The sequence below is a fragment of the Protopterus annectens genome, chromosome 1.part2 (genome assembly GCF_019279795.1).
Source record: "Protopterus annectens isolate FY-2018-M chromosome 1.part2, PAN1.0, whole genome shotgun sequence".
NCBI classification, from domain to species: domain Eukaryota; kingdom Metazoa; phylum Chordata; order Ceratodontiformes; family Protopteridae; genus Protopterus; species Protopterus annectens.
This window is the reverse complement of record NC_056727.1, coordinates 390,040,718-390,065,717: the sequence shown is the minus strand read 5'-3', so window position 1 is coordinate 390,065,717 and position 25,000 is coordinate 390,040,718. Positions and strand designations below refer to the sequence as shown.

At 37.5% G+C, this 25,000-nt stretch overlaps 1 protein-coding gene across 1 annotated transcript in view; it reads right to left on the bottom strand.

The window, feature by feature from the left end:
• The window catches only part of PLCB1 (phospholipase C beta 1), a 4,354,095-nt gene that overhangs the window by 608,265 nt on the left and 3,720,830 nt on the right, over positions 1-25,000 (bottom strand). The window contains exon 25 of the mRNA XM_044056572.1: positions 5,449-5,502. Within this exon, the coding sequence (XP_043912507.1) occupies positions 5,449-5,502 (54 nt within the window). The remainder of the gene's footprint in view (positions 1-5,448; positions 5,503-25,000) is intronic.

Here is a 25,000-nt window from a genome sequence, read left to right as displayed (position 1 = left end):
CAATGCCACTCTTGCATGTGTTGTTGCACTCTGTGTAGGTGGCTATGACAGGTGTTTTAGAACCTCATATGTGAATGATGCAGACCATGATCATCCCCACCTGTAAGTGCATTCATTCTGAGGAATGTCATGGGCAGCTACACCCTACAGCAAGGATGAAGCTGGACTGTGTGACCAAAACCAGAACTGGGTGTGCAATGTGCATTATTGTTCCATGTGCTACTTCTGTGTATGTGGCCGCACCATGGCACAACAAACAGGCCACAGAAAAATAGTGTGAGGAGGAAGTAATACATGACCTTTTCTTACCTATGTTGTGGGATGTACCCAAAGTGGAGGTGAATGAGAAGTGGGCACAGGACTGGCATAGGTCATAGTATGTTGAGACAGAGAGGGCACACAGATGTCTGTCTTACACACCAAGGAGTTGATGCAGGCATTGCACATCTTCACATACATTGTTCCACTGGCTAGTCAGTACACCTCTTAGGTCTACCAGGATGACAGTGGTGTCATCCACGTGGGCCTGGATGACAGCCCTGCACACCCAGTTCTGGTAATTAACAGAAACTATTACATTGATGGCTATCAACCCACTGCTCCTGCCCACTGTCCCCAAGATCTATGATGACACCAGTGTCTACTTTTGGTGTGTGACTAGGGGTTGAGGGTGCTGCCTGCCTGAGGAGTGCTGGCATGACTTGTCAGTCTACATCAATGGATAGATTGTGCAGGTGCCATAGTCAACAATGCTGTGTAACTGGAATCAGTGGAAGTGTGCCCTCTACAGTTGTTGCTGACAGAGGAATCAGGCCCTCGGACTGTGCTAGAGTTAGATTGTCATCATCATTAGGATGCTATGCAGCACTGACATCAGCCATGCCCTTAACCTCAATGGAGAAATAAATGACTGTAAAAGCAGGCAGATAAACAACCTGAGACAATCTCACTTCCCAATGATTCAACAGCACAGATAACAGTGCATGCACATAACATATGTAAGTACAGCTTACACAGATAACAGTGCATGCACATAACATACATAAGTACACCTTGCACAGATAAAAGTGCATGCACATAATATAATCAAGTACACCTTGCACAGATAACAGTGCATGCACATAACATAAGTACAGCTTGCACAGATAACAGTGCATGCACATAACATAATCAAGTACACCTTGCACAGAAAACAGTGCATGCACATAATATAAGTACAGCTTGCACAGATAACAGTGCATGCACATAACATAATCAAGTACACCTTGCACAGAAAACAGTGCATGCACATAATATAAGTAAGTACACCTTGCACAGATAACAATGCATGCACATAACATAAGTAAGTATACCTTGAATTGCATGCCTGCATACTTTCATTTCAGATATGCCTTTGTGGGAGTAATGGCAGTGCTCAGAATTTGATAGCTCACAAATCTGGTTTGGAACAACAGGGAGGTACTTATGTAAGGAAATTCCAAAATGATGCATCCATAGTTTCACAGGTAGTTACTATGCTAATGATTCCAGTGGTCCTTTTTAAGCCTAGCTATGCTTCCCAAATGTACCTGAGAAGTTTTGATACCCTGGGGTTATTTTAAGAGGTACATATAGACTTGAACATGGATGACCAAGCATTACAGGTTGCCTCTGTCTAAGAGAGACATAGTTGCCAAACCAAGGGTAAATTTCCAATTCCCCATTCATTCTTCCAAACCATGCATTACTTGGGTTAGGGAAGAATTCTGTTTCATGTGGATGGGAAGCCTGTTCCAGAGAAAGGGTTGTCCCTGAAACACATGCCAGTCCCTCCTAGATGTCGTGTTTATATTACAGATGAGTTTTTTGTCCCTGGATCAGGTAATTATGATGTTGTTATGTTCACAAGCAACAGGTTCATAATGATAGGATCACTGGATACTTTGAAAGAAGGGCATAGATCACCTCTCAGCAGTCTGTAGGAGACTGAATCCAGGGATAGGGCTTTGAGGTGATCCAGGTAGGGCATATTATTTAAGCCCTGTATTCTTTTATGAGGAACCTTTGCTGACACTCCATCTGTAGCATACACCTGGTCAAACACATATTAAAGAGGTCATTATGCTCAATGGTTGGTTTGATGAGGGCTAAGTACAGCAGAACAATGACTTACTTGGAGCTTGATGCCATACCCTTTGATTATACATTGTACAGCACTGAATGATTTCCTTACTACTATAGACACATGATGGCCAAAGGGCAAGTTACTATCTACATGACCTCCCAGATCCTTTACCACTGGATCTACTCTTGGGGGGTGCATTATTAATCTGGTACTTTTCAGGAGTAGCTATTTTTATCATAGGATACTGTGATGAATTTCATTGCATTGACTTTTAGACCATGGCTTTGGCACCAGTTATTGGTCTGTGTCAGGCCTTCTTGGAGGGTATTGGTGCCTTTGGGGCATTTATGACTGCACCTAGTTTGCAAACATTTCCAAACTTGGTCACCAAGAGGCCCTTGATCTCAGCCTTAACTTCAGTGAAGTAGATGTCAAAAAAGGAGCACCCCAGGACTGAGCACTGAGGGACTTTTCTAGTGACTGGTCTCTTTGTAGAGGTAGTCTCCCCTGTCCATTTTATCTTTAAACCAACTGGCTAAGGGCTATTTTAACCCTAGCTAATAACCCAGCAACAGAATCAAATGCTAACAATTGTCCCAAACCCACCTGCTACCACTTTATTGTGTTGAAAGTTTTGGTCATGTGAAGGTAGGCAGTATGCAGTGTTTTGTCCTCATGTATTGCTTTGCTGACATTCTCAAAGAAGTCCAACAAGTTGAATAGAAATGACTTGTCCTTGATGAAACCAAACTGAGTCAGATACAGTGTCTGAAGGTTTCCTGTTATTGTTTATTATTTCATTGGTAATTATTTCTATGGCTTTGCATGTACACCCATTCAGATGTATGAGTCTGTAGTTCCCAGGGTTCACATGTGGCTACCACTGTGCATAGGAATGACAGCTACAGTCCTCCATTAGGTTGGAATGAAGCCTGGCTGGACACTACAGCTAATAGTGATTCTAGTGGTCCTGATGGATCTTGTTTCATACCATTAAGGAGGCATCCAGAAATATTATCAGGGGCAGCAGTGCAGCATTCTTGGTCTTGGGGAGTGCATTGATGATCTGTAACCTAGTAATAGATGGGGTAATAGTAATGGATTAAAATATGGTTGAGGCTATTTCCTGAGGGTTGTTTGTGGGAGGTGGGGGTAGGGTAAAATTCAGATTAATTTATCAGCCAGTAGATTTAATCAACATTCTGGCTCAGTATAGAGGGCTCCATTTACAATTAGTTGGACACATTATTGTGCATTGCATTTGAGGATGCAGGCACACCTGTGTGTAGCAGTTACTGCATGGCACTTTATGGCTAACAAGAGGAGTGTTAAAAGACTAGCACAGAAAAAAGTCCAGCATGTGCCAAGACTGTAACTATATCATGACTATACTTACTTCATTTCCATGTCCACTGAATGTGAGGTCTCTGATCTCTGTTTCCAGATGGGTCCATTCCAACAGAAGAAACAGAACTGATAGATGAAGGAGAGTGGGAGGACTGTAGGACATAACTGATGGTCAGAGTGCCATCAGTGCCCAAAACCACGATGGTCAGAGTGCTACGGGTGCCCAAAACCATGATTAAACCAACTTTCTATATCATACAGCTGTTGTACCTGTATGCTCCCAAAGTTTAGCTTTTCTCTGTGAATTTTGGGTACAAGTAATCATGTGTGTTTCCAGTCATATTTAATAAAAGAGATCTATACCTCTCAACCTCTTAGAACAAGAGATCAGGATAAAGCCAAAGCAAATGGAAGACACATTTTTATATATTGCTCTTATAAACTTAGAATGTTGCTAAAAAATTGGTTTTGAGATAGCATGCATTTGCCGAAGGTTACGAATTCTGAAACTCAAATGTCTATAATTATTTAGTAACTATAATCCTCAATGATTAGCCAGAAAAACACAAATTTTATGAGGAACAGACCAAAATATTGAGGCAAACATCTGAATATTCTGCAAAAAACTGTATAGTTTAGAGACAGCAGTGAAATAGTGAATTATTTCACTAAACGTAGTGACACCATAAAAGTTACAGTATGTTGTGATATGTAGAAACAATGGGGATGCTGTTGAATAGAAGATGCCAAGACCAACTACAGACTAAGGCGTTCTTCCAGATTTATTCTGTCAAAGTACACCCTTTGAGGCTACACCTATATTAGAATGAGGTGTTTGCTTTCTGTTTCTCTGCTTTATTTCTACAATTATTACAGGTATTTGGATTTAATTTACAACTTAAAAAAAAAAACAGGATAGTTACAAAATTATTGGCATATATGAGGGTAGCCTGCATCAGCTGACTACAGTGTTCTGGACCTTAAGAAACTTAACCCTCTTCACAACTGAATATTTACATTTATGTGTATCCTTTACATAAAGCAGGTATTGTAAGAACTGATGTACTAAACTGTAAAATTACTGAATTTCTGGGCCAGTTCTGGGTAAACTATTATTATAATCATTGCTTAAAATAGTGTTTCCAATTACCTCTAAGATTTAATGTATGTTAACTTGCACAAGAAAACAAAAACAAATAATGAAATATTGCATCTTGGCACCTATTGCACCTAAATTTCTAAGTAATTTTAAAAGTATTCACACATATATAGTATGACAGAACATTATTGACTGATATCATGTGGTCAGTTACATGATATACTTTATTCCATAATCTTTTTTTGGTGCTTAGTGCTTCTGAAGGTAATTGCTTTGAGAAGTGCTAACATCAGGTCATTAGTTAGACTAACTACATTATATTTAATGAAAGCTATTATAGTTTGGATCATTAACTATTGAGTTAACATGTTGACAGAGAAATCTGTTGGGAAATGATTCAGTGGTTGCTTCTCTTCAAGATGAAGGCCACAATAAGTGAAGTATATAGATTTTTCTGTTGCTCTCCATCACATAAGGCCAAACCTAGCCATGTGTCGGAGACGTGCAACATGTCACTACCATTTTCAGGACAAATGCATCTGTCCCAGATTCTGCAAAAAGTTTTCATCAGGCCATAAGTTGCACAATGAATTCTAGCACACATTAAACTGGATCTAGTCAGAACAACACTCTGATCTCAGCAGAAATCTGAGAAACCCGAGAGAGTGGCTTCACATCATGTGGGTTTTTTGTGAGCAATAGAGTACAGCATTTCCTGCACAAGTGATTAAGTTCACTATCACTGTAGCAAACAGAAAAAAAAAACAAATGAACTAGCCATTGTATCACATACAGGCAGTAAGACATATTAAAACAAATGCTAATAACTAATAGTATGCCTCAAACTAAAATTTCATTCATAATGATTATGTTCTGCTGAGAGGATATAGCGGCTTACCTGTTACTATACTCTGAATCAGGTCTTCTGTCTTTGCTGTGACTTTTTGACTTGCTGAAATAAAAAAAAAATGAGTGATTTCTCAACATTTCAAAAATAAATCAATGATAACACTAAAATGTTATTTTTTTTGTTTTAGTCAGAATGGTAAGTGAGAAATGTATTACACGTGAGTTCTGATATGGAGTAACATTTACATTACCAACACAATTTTAGTATAGTCTATTCTTTCAAAAAAAAAAAAGTGGCATTGCCTAGCATTGCAAATATTTACTTTCTGCTAGAAGGTTCATGCCATGTGTTAATATCCTCTGTCTGTTTTGTGGGTTGCATAAGGTAATTGCCAACTTATTAATGTTGAACAGTAATATTTGAAATGCCTGTTGTAGGATAGAACAAAATCTGCTCACAACCCTTGTTTCCTCTTCAGCAGATGGGGACTCAGAATCACAATGCTCATAATCATTCTGCACCTGAGCTTCATTTAAAGGCAGTACAAGCTAAAGCAATTATAAGACATACTGTGCAAATGAACTGTGATATGCATAAACGACACAAAACAAAAGCACATTGAGATCGTAGAACATGGAAGAGTAAATCAGCACAGCACCAATATGAGAAATGGCAGTGATAATAGAAGTAAATTATTTGCAAAATTAGATGTGCAGATACAGGGTGGACATAGAAATCTTTAACTGCAGACCTTAGAAACCGAAATAAACAAACATGTGCCTGTCATGTTTCAATGTGAAATGTATTACACTGTAGAAAGACATCTGATACTAACATGGAATAGAAAGATGTAGAAACATGGGATTTTGATATATGAAAATGTGCTTTCTTGATCATATTCAGAGTATATGATTCATATATCTATGCATTGCCAATCATGGCAGTACAGTGAATTGATACTGTGACTGTTTGAGTTACAGGCAATACCAGAGTTTATAGAATCACTTGACGCAGATAAAGTTAATACAAAAACAGGACAAAAGTTAGAAGGTGTAAAGTAAGCATTCACATATATGGAAAGTCATCCTGGGGGCTGGTCAGCTTTGTGGCATGGAGAAATAAAGCCCTAATTATTACCCATATGGCCCAAGACTGTGTAAAGATCTAGGCCATGGATAAGCTGATAAGAGAAGATGGAAATAGGCAGCTGTTGTCAGCTTACAAATTTCATGTGGCGGGAAGTGACTCAACTCAATACAGATCTTGCCTCTAATGGGGTCAGAGCTCAAATACAGTAGAATTATAGGGTAAGATGCACAGCAAATAGTGTATAGCGCTGCAGCCACTATTGGTGAATAAAAGGAAGTACACACGTGTCACTGGGCATATAGTGATATTCTGTACTCCAGCCAAAAGTAGTTAGCCACAAATTCTGGGGTCAGAGTCAAAATTAATAACTCCCTCCCCCACACTAGACATGATGGGGGACAAGGGAATGAGCTTACCTACATAGTGCCTGAATGTTAGCCCCTTTGAATAGTTCTCACCCCACTGGGAAATGAATTATCCATGACCAAATGTACAACTAAAGCAAGCTGATGGTTGGCCGGTTCAAGGGCGAATATGAATATATGACTGCATAATAATTTGTGGAATCACACACACACACACACACACACACACACACACACACACACACACACACACACACACACACACACACAATTATATGGTTGCATAATAATATATACAAGATAATGCATATCCATACAGACTTAAGAATCAAAAAGTTAAAACTCATGGGCATTCAGAAGCCATATAGCTGAAACACTGATATGTCCTTAAGGGGTCATTTGCTTATATCCCATGGGCAAAGCTGAATCATGGTCAAATGGGGCCCTAGGCAGAGTAACAGATTGGACCCCCACCCATTGTAGTATCCCATTACATGGATATTTCTTCCCAGTTACCATAAACACTGGTCAAACCTTTCAGTGTACATACTGTTTTCTGCTTTATTTCTACAATTATTACAGGTATTTGCATTTAATTTACAACTTTTCTTTCAAATTTTATAGCACAGACACTGATAGACATTTGCTAAACAAAGCAATACAGTGCCACAATGAAAACAGACTTAACATTAAAACTTCTCTGCCCTTGAAACTCACATTCATTGAAATGGCATTGAAAACCACATTCAAAGAAAATGCATTTGACCAGTAGTGGATACAGTTTAACATTTGACTGTTTTCAAATCATAAGCCCCATGAGCACATTTTTAGGAGCATGCAAACATGCATGAGATGTTTGATGAAACTTCCTAATCGTATAAATTATATTATTTGTATAACTGAGCACCGCTTGTTAAAGCACGTTTTACATTTATAGTTTTGAACATTTTTCCAGGAAGCAATGAAATAAAACATATGCACCAATAATGACAAAACTGTCCAATTCAGAATATTTCAAACGTAAAAGGTGATTCAAACATCCATTATTACAATCCACCAATATCAGTCAATATGCACAATCTTTGCAGAAGTAAAAGTCATTTGAATAATTCCACATTAAAAAGATTTGTAACTAATGAAGACATTGCTGCTAGCAAACAACGTTATATTTCAGTATTTTATTAACAAATTCAGTGTCTGCTGCCCTTGAAGAATAATTTGGCTATGTTAAATTAAAAAATGGTAAACTGGTAATATTGCAATATGGAATGGGTGGCAAACTGATAACAGGTTCATAGCTACTAGGCATCTCATGCAAAGGAAGACATACTCAAGATTGCAGCACCCCACCCCCTTAAAGTATAAATTAGTATCAGAAATCCATCTACATGCTGTGGGAACAGAACCCACAGTCTTCTATATCTGTATTCAACTGGACTTATAAGAGAATTTAAGTACCTTTATCTGCACTTTTTTTTTCAAAAAATACAGTATTTAAATTGATTTTAATTGTGTTGCAGGAATATTAACTGAACTGGAAGTTAGTCAGTGTTTGCTGAATTTTGTTATTTGCTAGTAATTACAGGTGTGGGGGTAGCCACATTCTTTGATTTCCTGTCCTTGCCTATTTAAGTGGTACAGTGTGAAATATTTTCTGCTTAAAAACCTCAGCTTTGGCGCTAAGAACTACCTATATCCAACTGGACGATAAGAGAATTTAACTACCTTTATCTACACATTTTTTCAAAAATACAGTATTTAAATTGATTTTAACTGTGTTGCAGGAATATTAACTGAACTGGAAGTTAGTCAGTGTTTGCTGAATTTTGTTATTTGCTAGCACTTACAGGTGTGGGGGTAGCCACATTCTTTGATTTCTTGTCCTTGCCTATTTAAGTGGTACAGTGTGAAATATTTTCTGCTTAAAAACCTCAGCTTTGGCCGGCTAAGAACTAGCTGTATTCAACTGGACGTATAAGAGAATTTAACTACCTTTATCTGCACTTTTTTTTTCAAAAAATACAGTATTTAAATTGATTTTAACTGTGTTGCAGGAATATTAACTGAACTGGAAGTTAGTCAGTGTTTGCTGAATTTTGTTATTTGCTAGTAATTACAGGTGTGGGGTAGCCACATTCTTTGATTTCCTGTCCTTGCCTATTTAAGTGGTACAGTGTGAAATATTTTCTGCTTATAAACCTCAGCTTTGGCCAGCTAAGAACTAGCTGTATTCAACTGGACGTATAAGAGAATTTAAGTACCTTTATCTGCACTTTTTTTTCAAAAATACAGTATTTAAATTGATTTTAACTGTGTTGCAGGAATATTAACTGAACTGGAAGTTAGTCAGTGTTTGCTGAATTTTGTTATTTGCTAGTAATTACAGGTGTGGGGGTAGCCACATTTTTGATTTCCTGTCCTTGCCTATTTAAGTGGTACAGTGTGAAATATTTTCTGCTTAAAAACCTCAGCTTTGGCCAGCTAAGAACTAGCTGTATTCAACTGGACGTATAAGAGAATTTAAGTACCTTTATCTGCACTTTTTTTTTTCAAAAATACAGTATTTAAATTGATTTTAACAGTGTTGCAGGAATATTAACTGAACTGGAAGTTTTGACTCTGCTCTTCAGTTAGTCCCACCCACCCTCCCTGTTTTTGTTTTGGTGTTAATCTTAGTGGCCTTGAAACTGCCCGCCCCTCTTGTAAATTTGTGTTTGGATACTCCTTCTGGGCCCATCTCATTTGCTCACTCAACTGAGTGCAGTGAGATCATATTCTGATTTCAGGCACTCCTACTGTGTACAAAGAGAGCATCTGGGAAACAGAAAAAAATTAAGCTTGTTTCCTGCCTTTCCTGTTAAGTGGTATAGACTATTTGTAGGCTTCTGAGCCCCCAAACCCTTCTGTGTTGGAGGGAAGCCTTCTAGCTTAGTTTTTTTTTCTTATAACTAGCCAGTTTTCTAGTTTCAGCACTCAAATCTGTTTCTTTGATCTCAGCACTTGTTCAGAAAAAAAAAATTCATCTGCTTTTACTGTAGTGTTTCTACCTACTTTATTTTACTTTTGCATCACCTTGAAAGTACTCAATTGTATTTATTACTGCTTGGTGCAACACATTCTAAGCCTTTTGGTTTAAACACTTGGGCTTCGGACCAGTTGTTTTGCACTTAGAGGGTTTGTGGTCTGCACTGTAGTGGCAGAACAGGTAGCTTACATCCTTCTAGGTTGGGAACTGCTGATTGAAGGCTCAGTGTCTGTTATTCTAAAAGTGTATTAATTCTGGTTTAAGCACTTGGGCTTTCAGGCCAGTTATTTTACATTAAGAGGGATCGTGGTCTGCACTCTTGTGGGAGGAGAGGCTGGACTCTGCCCTTCTGAGCTGGGAATTTCTGGTTAAAGGCTTATAGTGCATGCATATCTGAACTGCTTCTTACTGAAGTTGGTGCGCCTTGTTTGCTGTGGCATAGACTGGATTTGGGCCTACTGGATCTAGCTTTGTTTGTGTAACTTGAGCACTAATCCAGGCATTCTCTAAAGTATTCAATTGTATTTATTACTGCTTGGTAGTAACTTGATTAAAGTGTAGCTATCATTCTAAGTCTTTTGGATTAAGCACTTGGGCTTCAGACCAGTTGTTTTACATTAGGAAGGTTTGTGGCATGCACTGTGGTGGCAGGACAGGTAGCTTTCACCCTCCTAAGTTGGGAACTGCTGATTGAGAGCCCAGTGTCTGTTATTCTTAAAGTGTATTAGTTCTGGTTTAAGCACTTGGGCTTCAGGCCAGTTATTTTACATTAAGAAGGTTTGTGGTCTGCACTCTTGTGGGATAAGAGGCTGGACTCTGCCCTTCTGAGCTGGGAATTTCTGGTTAAAGGTTTATAGTGCCTGAATATTTGAACTGTATCTTACTGAAATTGGTACACCTTGTTTGCTATAGCATAGACTAGATCCAGGCCTGCTGAATCTAGCTTTGTTTATATGCTTGTTGTTTGTTTGCTTGTTATTTCCCTGGAACACTAATTCCACCTAATACGCGGCTTCTCAGCGCTTCTGTGGATCACTAGTGATATCTGCATTGCTTACTGTACTTATTTCCTTGTTTCACTTAAAAGAAAGTTACTGTTTGTCATTTTTGCATTTAAGTTACCTGTAACACATTGCACTTAAGTTACCTGGCACTTGCTCACTAAAGCAATTATATAAGTTTGCACTAAAAATTAAAAGCACTACACCCTCACTCCCCACTGGCCCTTGTTTTAAATTATAAAGGAATTCCCAATATTATTCTAGCATGCCCAAAGGTCAGTTGTCAATCTCCTCTCCAGTCCAGCTGGTGAATCTGGGAATCTTGAGGCAATGTTACAACTACCTCATGTACACAGACAACCCTCTCCTCCTCCCAACAAATTCTAACACATGTGAGCGATGCAATCATATAGCCAAACTGGAGGCTAAGCACTCTCAACTCAGTGATGGCATAACCAGTCAGGAGGAGAAGGAAACCACACTCACTACAATTCCAGTCTCACATAGACCTACCACGACAGCAAACCAAACACATAATCACACAAAAACATACTCGGAGGCTCTAAATAAAGATCTGCCTAAGCAGCAGAGACCTCCAAAGCAGACACCCAAGCAACCGCTACCCCAAAACAAAACACGTGCAACACATACCTCACAAAGCCAGTGTGCCAAACAGTCACAGCCCTTAAGACTAAACAACATACCTGATACACTTGTAATAGGTGACTCTATCGTCAGGCACACTGACGTCCTGCAAACCAGGCTGAACAAGGAGAGGGTCACGGTGAGCAGCCTGTCGGGCGCTAGGATCCACCACATAACACAAGCACTCAGGTCACTCCAAGGCAAGTACAAATATGACTCAGTCATTGTCCATGCTGGTGTGAATGACCTGAGACATACCTCCCTGGACTACATGAAAAGAGACATAGAGGAGCTCTCTGAGCATGTAGCCCAGGCTGGTATGACCCTGACCTTGAGTAGTATCTGACCCTCACCAAGAATGATGCCACAATATGAAGACAAGATGATCAATTTCAACAATTGGCTTAAGTACTGGTGTCATTCAAAGGGGATCCAATGCCTGTCAGCTTGGGATGATATGCTCGACAAGCCACGATGCTTCGCTAGGGACAGCTTGCACCTGTCACCCGTGGGCTTTCGGATATTGGCAAAGGCTCTTGCTACCCCCATAGTGCCTTTTTTAAGCAAGGCTCAAAAGACAAACCCACCTCCATAGGTATCACAAGGGATAAGAAACTAAGAGTAATGCTACTCAATGCAAGAAGTCTAAACCTCAAGATGCACTTTTCGAAACTCTCCTTAGCATGGAGAACATTGATATCTGTGCAGTAACAGAAACCTGGTTCAGGGCTCCCGAGAGCACCCTGGCACTACCAGGTTATACCTCATACAGTGCTTTTCGGCCCCAAAACTTGGACCGAACCACAAAAGGAGGGGGAGTATCGATATTCATCAAAGATACCCACACCTCCAGATTGGTGGCAAAGCACGAAGCATCAGAGACTATCCATGTGCAACTAACAATGGGTAAAACTGCCTTCCAATTTATAGCCTGCTACGGACCACCCTCCCAAACCCAGGAACCCCACTCGGCCTTCCTGAGAACACTGGAAAATATGAAGGTCTCTCCAAACACCATTGTATTGGGCGACTTCAACTACCCAAACATAGACTGGGAGCATTACTCTAGCTCCAACACCCTAGCCCAAAGGTTCCTAGAATTTATAAACTCAAATGCTATGGAACAACTTGTTACCACTCCCACAAGAGGGGAAAACATACTGGACCTGATCATCACCAACATGGGGACTCTATGCTCCAGACCAGAAGTATATCCCTCACTGGTAAGATCAGACCATAAACTAATCTCACTGGATATTCACATCCCAACCCCACCCCCTGCCCAGAAAACCAAAGTGAAAAACTTCTCTAAAGCAAATTTCACACTCCTCAAAACCGAGGTGGAATCCTTCAAAGCCCCCGGGCCTGTGGAAAATACGGCCCAGACCGCAGAATCCTTTATAAACGTATTCTATGAACACCTTCAGGAATGCATGGATCATGCAATCCCAAATAAAACCAAGTCCCAATACTCCAAAGGCAGATGTCCTGTCTGGTGGACCCCAGCCATAAACACACTATACAATAGAAGGAGGAAGCTACTAAATGATAGAGCAAAATCCCAAAAAGGGAAGGCATCACTGATCAGTATTAGCAAAAAACTATGGCCACTCATAAAATTGTCTAAGGCCAGCTTGGAGAGGAAAATTGCACAGGACACTAAGGATAATAAGAAGGCTTTCTTTAGTTATGTTAGGAACCTGGGTGGTAATTCCCAGATATGCTCAGAATTAGTCCAAAATGACAAAAAATACACTGAACCCACAGACATTGCCAACATCCTAGCTGACAGGTTCAGCGCAAACCCCCCCCCTCCCCACCAAAAGGGCAAATATCTATCCCAGCAGAGTGCTGCCCCCTGACATCTCAGATGCTCAGGTAACAGCCGCCCTCTCCAAAGCAAAAAACAGACCATCAATGGGACCAGACGGTGTCCTGGGCTGCGTCCTACATGAACTCCAAGAAGAGCTAAACCCAAACATAAAAAACTACTGTTCAATCTCAGCCTTACTACAGGATATGTGCCCAAAGAGTGGCGTACAGCAACAGTGGTCCCTCTCCATAAAGGTGGTGCCTCAACGGATCCTGGAAACTATCGTCCCATAAGCCTGACTAGCTTGGTCTGCAAAGCTATGGAAAGGATCATCATGGACCTCATAAATAAAGATATTGGGGACCTACAGACACTGTATCCTACCCAGTTTGGCTTTGTTAAGGGCAGATCCTGCCTCTTAAACCTGGTTGATTTCTTTGAAACAGTCACCAAGGCAATTGACGAGGGGAAGGTGGTCCACACAGCCTACCTGGACCTCACAAAAGCCTTCTATACAATACCCCACTTGGGCATTATAGATAAGCTCACCAGCTTAAATATAAACCCCTATGTTACTAGATGGATTGCAAACTGGCTCAAGGACAGAACCCACATGGTTAGAATTGCTGGAGCCATGTCAGACTCCAAACCAGTCACAAGTGGTGTCCCACAAGGCTCAGTCCTGGGACCTCTCTTGTTCGGTATATATTTCTCAGATGACTGCAAACTGGGCGCCATAATCGACTCTCCAGCCGACACAAGCGTCCTCCAAAAGGGCCTCATAGAAACAGACAACTGGTGCCAGAGCCATGGCCTCAAGCTAAATGCCAAAAAGTGTATAGTCATCCCCTTTGGCAAAAACAAAGTGCCCACAAATTACCACATAGGTGGTAATCCATTAAGTACAGAAGAAGTAATTAGGGACCTGGGGACCCAAGTTGATAGCAATCTCTCATTTGACAACCACGTGGCCAAAGTGGTTAGAAAAACATTTTATATAGCCCACCTAATCATGAAGGGATTCACATCTAGATCAGGGGAGGTCATCGTGCCTCTTTACTCATCCCTCATCAGGCCCATAATTGAGTACAATGCCCCTTTTGGGATGCGCCTTACCAGACACCTGCAGCAACTGGAAAGACCCCAAACGTATCTCACCAAGAGGATCAAAGTGCTCAAACAGATGCCATATGCTGCCCGGTTAAAGAAACTCCAGCTCTACTCAGTGGCATACCACCTGTTCAGAGGCGATCTGTGCCTGATGTATAAAGCCATGTCCAACCCAGAATTAATGGACATGCTGCACCTCAGAAAATCCAAATCCCATCGAGCTACACGCTCGAGAGACTTGAACCTCAGCACTGAAATAAATAGGACATGCTGGAGGGACAGACTCATAACCCAGAGGCTCCCTTCACTCTGGAATAAAATCCCAGTCCAGGTTAGGCAGAGTCCCTCATTGACTCTCTTCAAGAAGAATCTTGATGAGTGGATGGGAGATCATAGGTTTACCCCGGGTATCACTTCTGTGTCACTGTTAGACAGAGGCACAGTATACTAACCTCGAAAAAGGGCATAGCAAAATAAATTTTAAATGGGTGGCGAAAGCCAAACACATTCTGGCTAGGCTTATAAATGCCCTTGGGCAGATAGCCTAGTATGAACCTATGAACCTAAAAGCAAGTATGCTACCAGTTGTGCTACTAGCAAGCATTTACAAGCTATACCATAATAGTAATACCATTTGCTAAGCAAAGCAGTTGCACATTGTAAACAGACTTAGGATGAGCATCAATAAACATCTCTTCCCTTGAAACTCACATGTCCTTGAACATGCACTTGAAACTCAAGTCCTTGAAAAATGCACTTGAAACACAACTCCTTGAAAATGCACTTAAAAACGTAATTTTTTTTAGCAGCTTGGTAGCTGAGATAGAGGATTCAGGCTCTTGTTCCGTGTGTGTGTGTGTGTGTGTGTGTGTGTGTGTGTGTGTGTGTGTGTGTGTGTGTGTGTGTGTGTGTGTGTTTGTGTGTGTGAGCATGTGTGTGAGTGTGTGTGTGTGTGTGTGTGTGTGTGTGTGTGTGTGTGTGTGTGTGTGTGTGTGTGTGTTTTGTATGTATGTCTGTATGTTTACAATTGCTGACAATAGTTTTTTTTTTTTCAGTTTTGCAATTACTGCATATATTAAGATGTCACTGAAGCTATGAAGTAATACAGAAATATAATATATAGGAAAACAGCATAAGGTTATCAAATGCATTTATTTGTAGCCAACCCTTATACAACCCCTTTTCACAAGTACTTCAACCCTTTAAACCCCCTCCATAATGTCATGATCAACCACTCAGTGTGGTAATGTGACTTGTGGTCTTACCAGCTCCCAAAAAGAGTGCTACCTAAATTCTGTCATGAACCTACCTCTCTCAAATATCCATTCATGGCCTCATCTTCCACTGTTGCCCACCTCCTCAGAATCCTCTTTCCTCACTTTGGATCTTCCTCCTGCAAGCTATTCATGCTCTATTATCATCACCCAGTCTCTCTTTCCAAGTTTAATTATTTTGGTCATTTCTTCATCTGACTTATGTACTTTAATTTTAATTTAAGGAAATTCACACTATTCTCCAACTGTGGACTTACAAACGATGCAGATGTGTGTGGTTTTGTCTATACTGCTTGAGGTGATTTTTTTTTGGTTTTAAAACAATAAGTAAACAAATTAATCATAAAACAAACAAATAACTATTTACTGAGGCCCACAGATGATCAATATGTCAAAGTTATACATATAAGCAACAATTAATATTTTTCAAGCAAGTCTTTAAGTTTAAGCCAAGATTTATATAAATGTGTAATATTATAAGTTCTATTCTTTATAGTATGTAATTCACTACTGCAAACAATTTTTGCCATACTAATGAATTCAACACCAGATGGGGTAATTTTACTTTTCCAATTTTTAATAATTACTTTTCAGGCTATAGCAAGAATATACCAAGGAAGAGGCACTTGGGTCCTTTGGAATTTTCTCAGGAATCAAAGCATTAACGAAAAATAAAAATTTAGAAATACTTACTTCTATCTGACCGTAGATCTTGAATGAAGTTATTAATTTCTTTCCGAAAAGGGGTGATAACTTCACATTCATAAACCATATGTGTCGAATCAGCTCTTAATCCAGAATCACATCTCCATCATTTAATTCTATTTGATTTATACATAATTGTAATTTTTTTGAAGAGACAAGTATAAGGATTTCCAAGTGAAACATTTCCCTAAGATAATGAAGATGTAGTTTTATCTGTAGATTTTAATATTATTTTCTTGTATTCTTCTGAGAAGTCCTCATTATTATTTTCTTCAGGAGAAGTTCTAGTAGGCATTGTCAAAATGTATGAAATCTAAGTCAAGAATTTTATAAATTTGTGACAAATATGACTTATTTCTCCTAGCATTATTATTGGCATTTATTAAGAATTCCAATAATCTGGGAGATAATTTCTTATTTAGGTTAAATCTCTGTGTTGACAAAGTCTCCAAATATTTGTAAAGGTAACCGATTCTCAGAATCTTGATTGTATTTAGACCATTTTGTTGAAGTTCTGGGTTTCTAATAATATTTATTGATGTATTTGTTTCCATTATGAATCATAAAATGGATTTATCCACAATACTATAACTTTTACAATGTTGAAGTAGCATACAACTGAATATCAGGAAATCCTATTCTACCATTACCCTAACCTCTTCTGTGCCAATCAGAGGAAACTATGAGTTTATTAGGATACCAACAAATTTAAGTGGAATGTTATTTATCTTATTCATTAATATTTTTTGATGGAGATATTACTAAAGATTTTATGTCAAATAAGATTTAGGGAGAATTACCATCTTAATAAGCATTAATCATTCTTCCATGGTAAAGAAAAAAATGTTCCAATTTGTGACTAAACTTAAATTTTATTAACAACCTGTTGAAAGTTGGTTATACCAATGAATTTTATTTGATTCATATTCCAGTTGAAGTTGAAATATTTTTGTATGATTTTTTGTTGTTTTTATTAATTAATAATGTACTTGTTTCATTATTATTAAATCTTCAGTTGAGATTTCTTAAAATTGACTCACAGAGATAATTACATGTTCTAATGAATTCTCTATATTATCTATTGTTAGTAAAATATCATCACCAAAGAGCTGAATCTTTAATTTAAAATCTTATTTTATTTTGATACCATTATTTTTCTTATTGGATCTAATAATATTAGCAAAGAGTTCTATAGCTAATGCAAAAAGTAAAGGTGATAATGGAAGCCTTGTTGTGTGCCTTTTGTAATTTAAAGGAATTAGAAAAAAAATAGCCTATTTTTAACGCACAAGAGCTATTGTATAACTTAGAAATTAATGCAATTAGCTCAGGAGAGAAATTATATTCCTTAAGTGTTTTAAACAGCTATGACCAATAAACTAAGACTTAATGACAGAAAGTTATTTTTCATTTTTATTTGCATAGTCTATTAATATATGTATTCTTATTATATTATCTTGTACTTGTCTATTTAAAATAAACCCAGTTTGATCACTGTTAATTAGTTTAGGTATAAGTAGATTTTTTTAGGTAAAATGGACATGAACATCTTATATTCCACATTTAAAAGTGAAATGGGTCTGTAGGATGAGAACTTTATAGGATCCTTATCTTGTTTTAAAATAAGTGATATAAGGGAATATTTCCATGATGGGGGAACTTCAGCAGTTTTTTTTTAATTTCTCTATAGAGCTTATCTAATATTGCTATTGTATCATGTGGCATTATTTTATATAGTTCTGGTATAAGACCATCTAATTCCAGGGCCTTATTATTTGTTTAACTTTTTATTTGATCTTTAATGTCTGTTAAAGTGAACTGTCTATCATGGTCTAACATTTTTCATTCATTCACTTGTTATTTTATTATTTATATTTTCCTTTAGAAAAGTTTCAACTACATTATCATTATCTAGGTTATTTGTATTATTATTTATATTTCCTTAAATATTTTATAGCAGTCAAGAATACATTTAATATCTGTTTTTCCTTTTTTATTTATATGTGTTATAATTTCTCTGATATGATTTAGTTTATTAATTTTCTTTGATCTAAGAGCAAGTGTATGCAAGATTAAAAGGTTTACTGAATACTAAATATTGAAGTTTAGGTTCTTTCGGGTTTATTGAAACTTTAAGATTTAGAATATCAACATATTTTGCAATTAAGGTTTTAAAGTTCAGGCTGACTGATAATGTCATTTGGATTTAGATTTAACTTTAATGTGTCTATTTTGCTATGTAGTATAATCAATTATTTGTCCCATTCTCTTGTTTTACTAATATACCAGCTTGTAACTCTTCCATTTAAGTAAGTCTTTAGAGAACCTTGCAGGACATTGTCAGATACTTCACCATTCCAGTTTATTTATATGAAAATGTTGATCTCTTTAACATACCAAATCCTTGAATGCTTTTATTTTAATAATGTAAGCTGGTAATCTCTTGTGATGTATTAAACTGCCAGTTTCTAAAGTAATATTAAAGATTATAATAGTATGGTCCAATAATGGACATGAAACTATTGAATGTTCTCCGATATGTGATAATAGATTGTTTGAGACAAAAAATATCAATATTTGTTTGTGTTCCATATCTATATAAATAATGGGTACATTTAAGTGAGTTTGTTTCCCTTAGCTCATGTATATCCTTTAAATTCATTAGATTTACAAAATGTGTTAAGTGTTAGGATGAAGATGTGATACTCAGCTACCTATCTGCAGTGGAATATTTGTCTGATAAAATACAATTAAAACAACTAGCCATTGTGACGTCACCTTTCATGAAATAGGTTACACTGTCTAAGTAATTTTTTGCATCTTAAGCTCCAACCCCTGGAATGTAATAAGAGTTCACCAATGTATACAGTTTTCTGTTCCACTCAATTATAACAATGCTTAACATACCATTTTTATCAAAATAGGTATATTTTACTTTGGACAATACAGTGTTGTAGAACATTTTGAAACAGTTTCAGATCTTTTTTGGGATACAACATTAATGAAGCTAAAACAAAGGCAATAGCAGTAAATTATGTACCCACACACAAATTGGTTCAGGAATATTCATATGTATGGGGACATGATAAAATAAAGTATTTAGGAGTATGGATTAAAATGATTCTAGTGTGGCAGCTAAAGATATGTGGAACAAGACTAAACAAAAGATAATACAAAAACTGAGAAAATGGAAGCTTTGTTACATGGATATGAACAATAAGAAAGCTGTTAAAATATTTTAGTCATTTTAATCTTATACACAGATCAGGCATATTTTTATCAACCAGAGGAGAAATTGTGGATAGCAATAAATAAAGATCTAAAGGACATTATCTGGGAGGGGAAGATTGCAAGAGTCAAGTGGGATAAGCTGAGTCTTCGAGTAGAACAGGGTGGATTGGGTTTACAACCACAAAACACAAAAAGCTTCACCTCTCAAAAAACACCAAAGCACACCACCATGAAAGGAACGATGCAAGAAAATTCTATAAGGTTTTATTTTTCACATGAACATGAAAAATAAAAGCTTATTGTATCTGCTTTGATGTTTTTCGAGTGGATTGGGTTTATCCAATTTGTAGGGGTGTTTCAGAGCTAAACGGTTAAGACACCTATACATAGCACAAACAGTAAACTATATTTCAAAGTGGAAAGGGATGATAATGAAACAGGGGGAAGCTCAAGAAACAGGAACAGACTGGGATTTTGGATGCAGGCCTTTAAGGAGAATAATAATCATACAGAATATTATATCCATAAAGTAGCAGAAAGTATTCTAAGAACTAAGCCACCACAGGAATGGAGAAAGGTGATTCTGCCAATAGGGATGACTGCAATTAGAGATATAGACAGCATGCAAGAGGGGGCTGGAAGTTATTGGAGAAAACTGGCAAAGGAACCAAGGTATTGGGAGCAAATAACTATAGAGGAAAACATGATAGAATGGGAAAATGCCAGGAATTTATTTGGACTACAGCCTAAATATTGTCTTTTTTATCAGGGATTGATATCAGAATATAGGCAAAGAGAAAGACATTTGGGGGTCATAAATGAAAGAACAGCACTAGTAGAGTTTTTAGCAGAATCTAGAACAGAAGCTGCAATTAAAAAAAAATACTTAGTAGAACATATAAAATATTGCATAACTGTAAGAATCAATCACATGAGATTAGAAAGAATTGGAAAGAGAGATTGCATAAGCAATTCACAAAGAAGCAATGTGAGGATATATGTATGTCTCCCAAGTACGCAACGAATTCTAGAAGATTTAGGACTTTTGCCTGGAAATGTTTACATAGATATCTTTATACCCCAAGTAGACTGCAGAGAATTTTTCCTCAGGCAGACAGCAAATGTTGAAGGTGTGATGGGGAATAAAGAGGTAATTGGGAAGATTTTTTCAGGGAGTGCAGTGAATTGATGGAATTTATGGATTCCCTGTAGGATGCACTCTCAGAGATGCTGTGTGAGCAGATTGGACTAATGAGGTAGATGAATTTTCTGAGCTACGATACAGAATCAAAATTATCCAGGCATGGTAATGTGTGTAATAATGCTGGCTGCCAAAAAAAACAATTACTACAAAATGGAAATCAAAATCTAAACCAACTATACTAGAAGTAATGAATATATTAACATAAAACAACTGGACATGAGATCTTTTGAAAAGGGTGGGAGCAAACTACATAGGAAAAATGGGAATTGTGGGAACAATACATACAAGGGAGGAATGGTGTTTACAAGGTGGCAGGACTTAAATGAGCTATGTAATGTTTGACTAAAAAAGAAAATATTGGTTAGATTATAAGTGATTTATAATGTTTTCAACTGGGAGAGGGTCAGTATGGTTTGTGATGTAAAATGTTTGCAACTAGGATTGTGTCGGTGTGGTTTGTTTTAATTTGTATAAATGTATGATTGCCTATGTAGTAAAGTGATTGTTTAATAAAGATGTTTCTTTTTTATAAAAAAGGCAGGAATTGATTCATTTATGTAATGTTGCTTAGGTTTTATATATATATATATATATATATATATATATATATATATATATATATATATATATATATATATATATATATAGATAGATACACACACACACACACACACACACACATATATATATATATATATATATATATATATATATATATATATATATACACATATATATATATATATGGGTTCCCTATGTTAGACTGACAGCTCGGAAGATCGACACTCAAAACACAGACGCCAGAAAAACGAAACCTCAAAAACATGAAAGTTCACATGCATGAGACACCACAATCTCGAGACTTAACAAAACAAAAAGTTCACTGTTACACACAACACAAGCACACCAACAACCTAAAAACCTACACTACACCTTACGCAAAACTATCTATGCACTAACCTTAACCCAAACCCTAACCCTAAGGTCCGTAACTATCACACACTCACCTTACCCGCACCCTAACCCTAAGGTCCGTAACTATCGCACACTCACCTTACCCGCTCCCTAACCCTAAGATCCCTAACTATCGCACACTCACCTTACCTGCACCCTAACCCTAAGTCCCTCACTATCGCACACTTACCTTACCCACACCCTAACCCTAAGTCCCTCACTATCGCATACTAACCTTACTGCACCCTAACCCTAAGTCCCACACTATCGCACACTAACCTTACCCGCACCTTAACCCTAAGTCCCTCACTATCGCACACTTAGCTTACCCGCACCCTAACCCTAAGTCCCTCACTATCGCACACTTACCTTACCCGCACCCTAACCCTAAGTCCCTCACTATCGCATACTAACCTTACTGCACCCTAACCCTAAGTCCCACCACTATCGCACACTAACCTTACCCGCACCTTAACCCTAAGTCCCTCACTATCGCACACTTAGCTTACCCGCACCCTAACCCTAAGTCCCTCACTATCGCACACTTACCGGGTCGTGTTCACAAGTTAACCCTGTCGGTGCTTTCTAATTTCTAGTTCTTTCTAATTTTCTTGACAGGAAAAAGCAATTAAAAGAGTTTCAGACTTGTTATTTTTTGTAGTAAATCATTCAGCAGATCTTCAACTGTAAATCCATCAAGTTTTGAAACAGTCTGAGTTTTTTTTTTTTACTAAAAACACTGTCATTGGTGTTAAAATGAAGCAGAGCTAAAAAAAAAAAAAACAATGCAGGTAATTGCTCACTGCTTTGGCCATGCCCCTTGAGATGATATTCTGGCAAAGAACAAAAACAGTTTGGTTATCATAGCTATCATCTTGACAGACTATACAGAGTGAATCATTTCTGCAGTGAATATCCTTCGTAGGCTTTCACTTCTGCTACACTATTTGGAATCACTCCTCCCAGATAATGGTTACATCTTACATTCCTGCATTTAAAGTGTATAACCTCAGAATGAACTTCAACTTCCACAGCTTGCAACATTCCACCAACCTATTTATATCAAAATCCAGACTAAACTCTCCCCAGATACATACATGCAAACATATATGCACAAATGCACACACACACACACACACACACACACACACACACACACACACACACACACACACACACACACACACACACAGATACATCTTACCTGTACTTATCCGTATGTGGTCCGCAGCACAGGAATGTCTTTTTGTATTCATATATGCAGGAATGCGGAAAGGTACATAAACAACATGTCTATGTGATCATCATGCATAGATGCAACAGGTGTGTTTGATCAAAAGCAAAGGGTGTTCTTAAAGAAGAGTGTCCTTAAAAAAATACATACTATATTTTTTTTATTAAAAAAAATGAATCCCCTGGCCACCAGGCCCCCTCCCATCCAGTGGGAGGCATTTACCAGCCAGAGGACCTTATCCAACTGCCTTGATTGCCTAGTACTGGATCTGGCTCTGCCTATGGGCCTTCATTATAGGAGGTTTAAGATATTACACTGTGAAGACTCCCTCATGGTCTTAATTGCTATTTTTACTGATGATTTGCCTGTGTGATCGTTTTATCCTTTGACGTGTGTGTGTGGTATTTTATACATATCTATATATATATATATATATATATTATATATATATATATATATATATATATATATATATATATATATACACATATATATATATATATATATATATATGTGTGTGTGTGTGTGTGTGTGTATGTATATATGTGATTATACAAAAATTCAGAAAAAAATTAACACAAAAACAGCAAACATTTTAGAGTGAATCTAAAATAATAGAAAATACAAAAAAATAAAAATCATATTTTTTGTAGGGGTGCAAGCCCACTACGCCCCCATATCCTTAATAAATCTAAACTAACCCTGAGATCACATCATAGCAAGGTAAGAACAAATTTCATGCTCTGCTGCAATGGGATCTCACAAGGAAAGTTGCCGGCAGGCTGAATTTGACAGGAATAATGTTCTCTTTTCTGTGCGTTTACTTTTTACAAGCAAAAAAAAAGTTAACTCTTCTGATCATTTGCTGTTATAAATGGCAAACATATGTGTGCATACACACACACACACACACACACACACATATATATACATATATATATATATATATGTGTGTGTGTGTATGTGTGTGTGTGTGTGTGTATAGATACATACATATATACATGTTCTCATAAGATATGTTGACAAAGAAAGTCAATGACATAGAGTTGCTGCCAAAATATCTTCACATTTTCACAACCCAGTAACATCTACTCTAGAAAACCACAGTTGATTAGTACAGCAATCCTAATAGGTTTCCTTTTTTTACCACTGCAATCTGCAGATATGCCTAACCCAGGCAAGGAGGAAGTAGAAAAATTCAATGCATTTAACCCACCATCTCTACATATATTTACATATATATGTGTGTGTGTTTGTGTATATATCTATCTATCTATATATATATATATATATATATATATATATATATATATATAAATATATATATATATATATATATATATATATATATATATATATATATATATATATGGGTCTATATTACGAACGCAAAAAAAGTATGAGCGAATACGAAGACATCGACCCGTATTGCGCGAAGTATGGAAATCCTGAATGTACAAAACCGCGAATTCCGAAATGTCGATTTGTTTTGGTCAGCCCATCTGCGGTACAGCTCCGTAAGATAAGTGTGCGATAGATAAGTCTTTAGTGTTAGGATTTGGGTTAAGGTAAGTGTATAGATAGGTAATGTATGTAAGGTTTTGTGTAGTGTTAGAAGTAGGGTCATTTTAAGTGTATGTATGTGTATTGTTTAATTTGTTTGGGTGTATGTCTGTAGGGGAAGGGTGTGCTAGTTACAGACCTTAGGGTTAGGGAGGGGTTAAGGATAGTGCATAGATAGTTGTGTATGTGCGGTTTAGTGTAGTGTTCGAGGAAGGGTTTTGTTAAATGTATGTATGCAGATTATTTATTTTGTTTGGGTGTATGTGTGTAGGGGACATGTGCGGCAGTTATGGACCTTGGGGTTAAGGATAGTGCATAGTTAGTTGTGTATGTGGGGTTTAGTGTAGGGTTAGAGGTAGGGTTTTGGCGCTTTACCTTAGGTTAGAA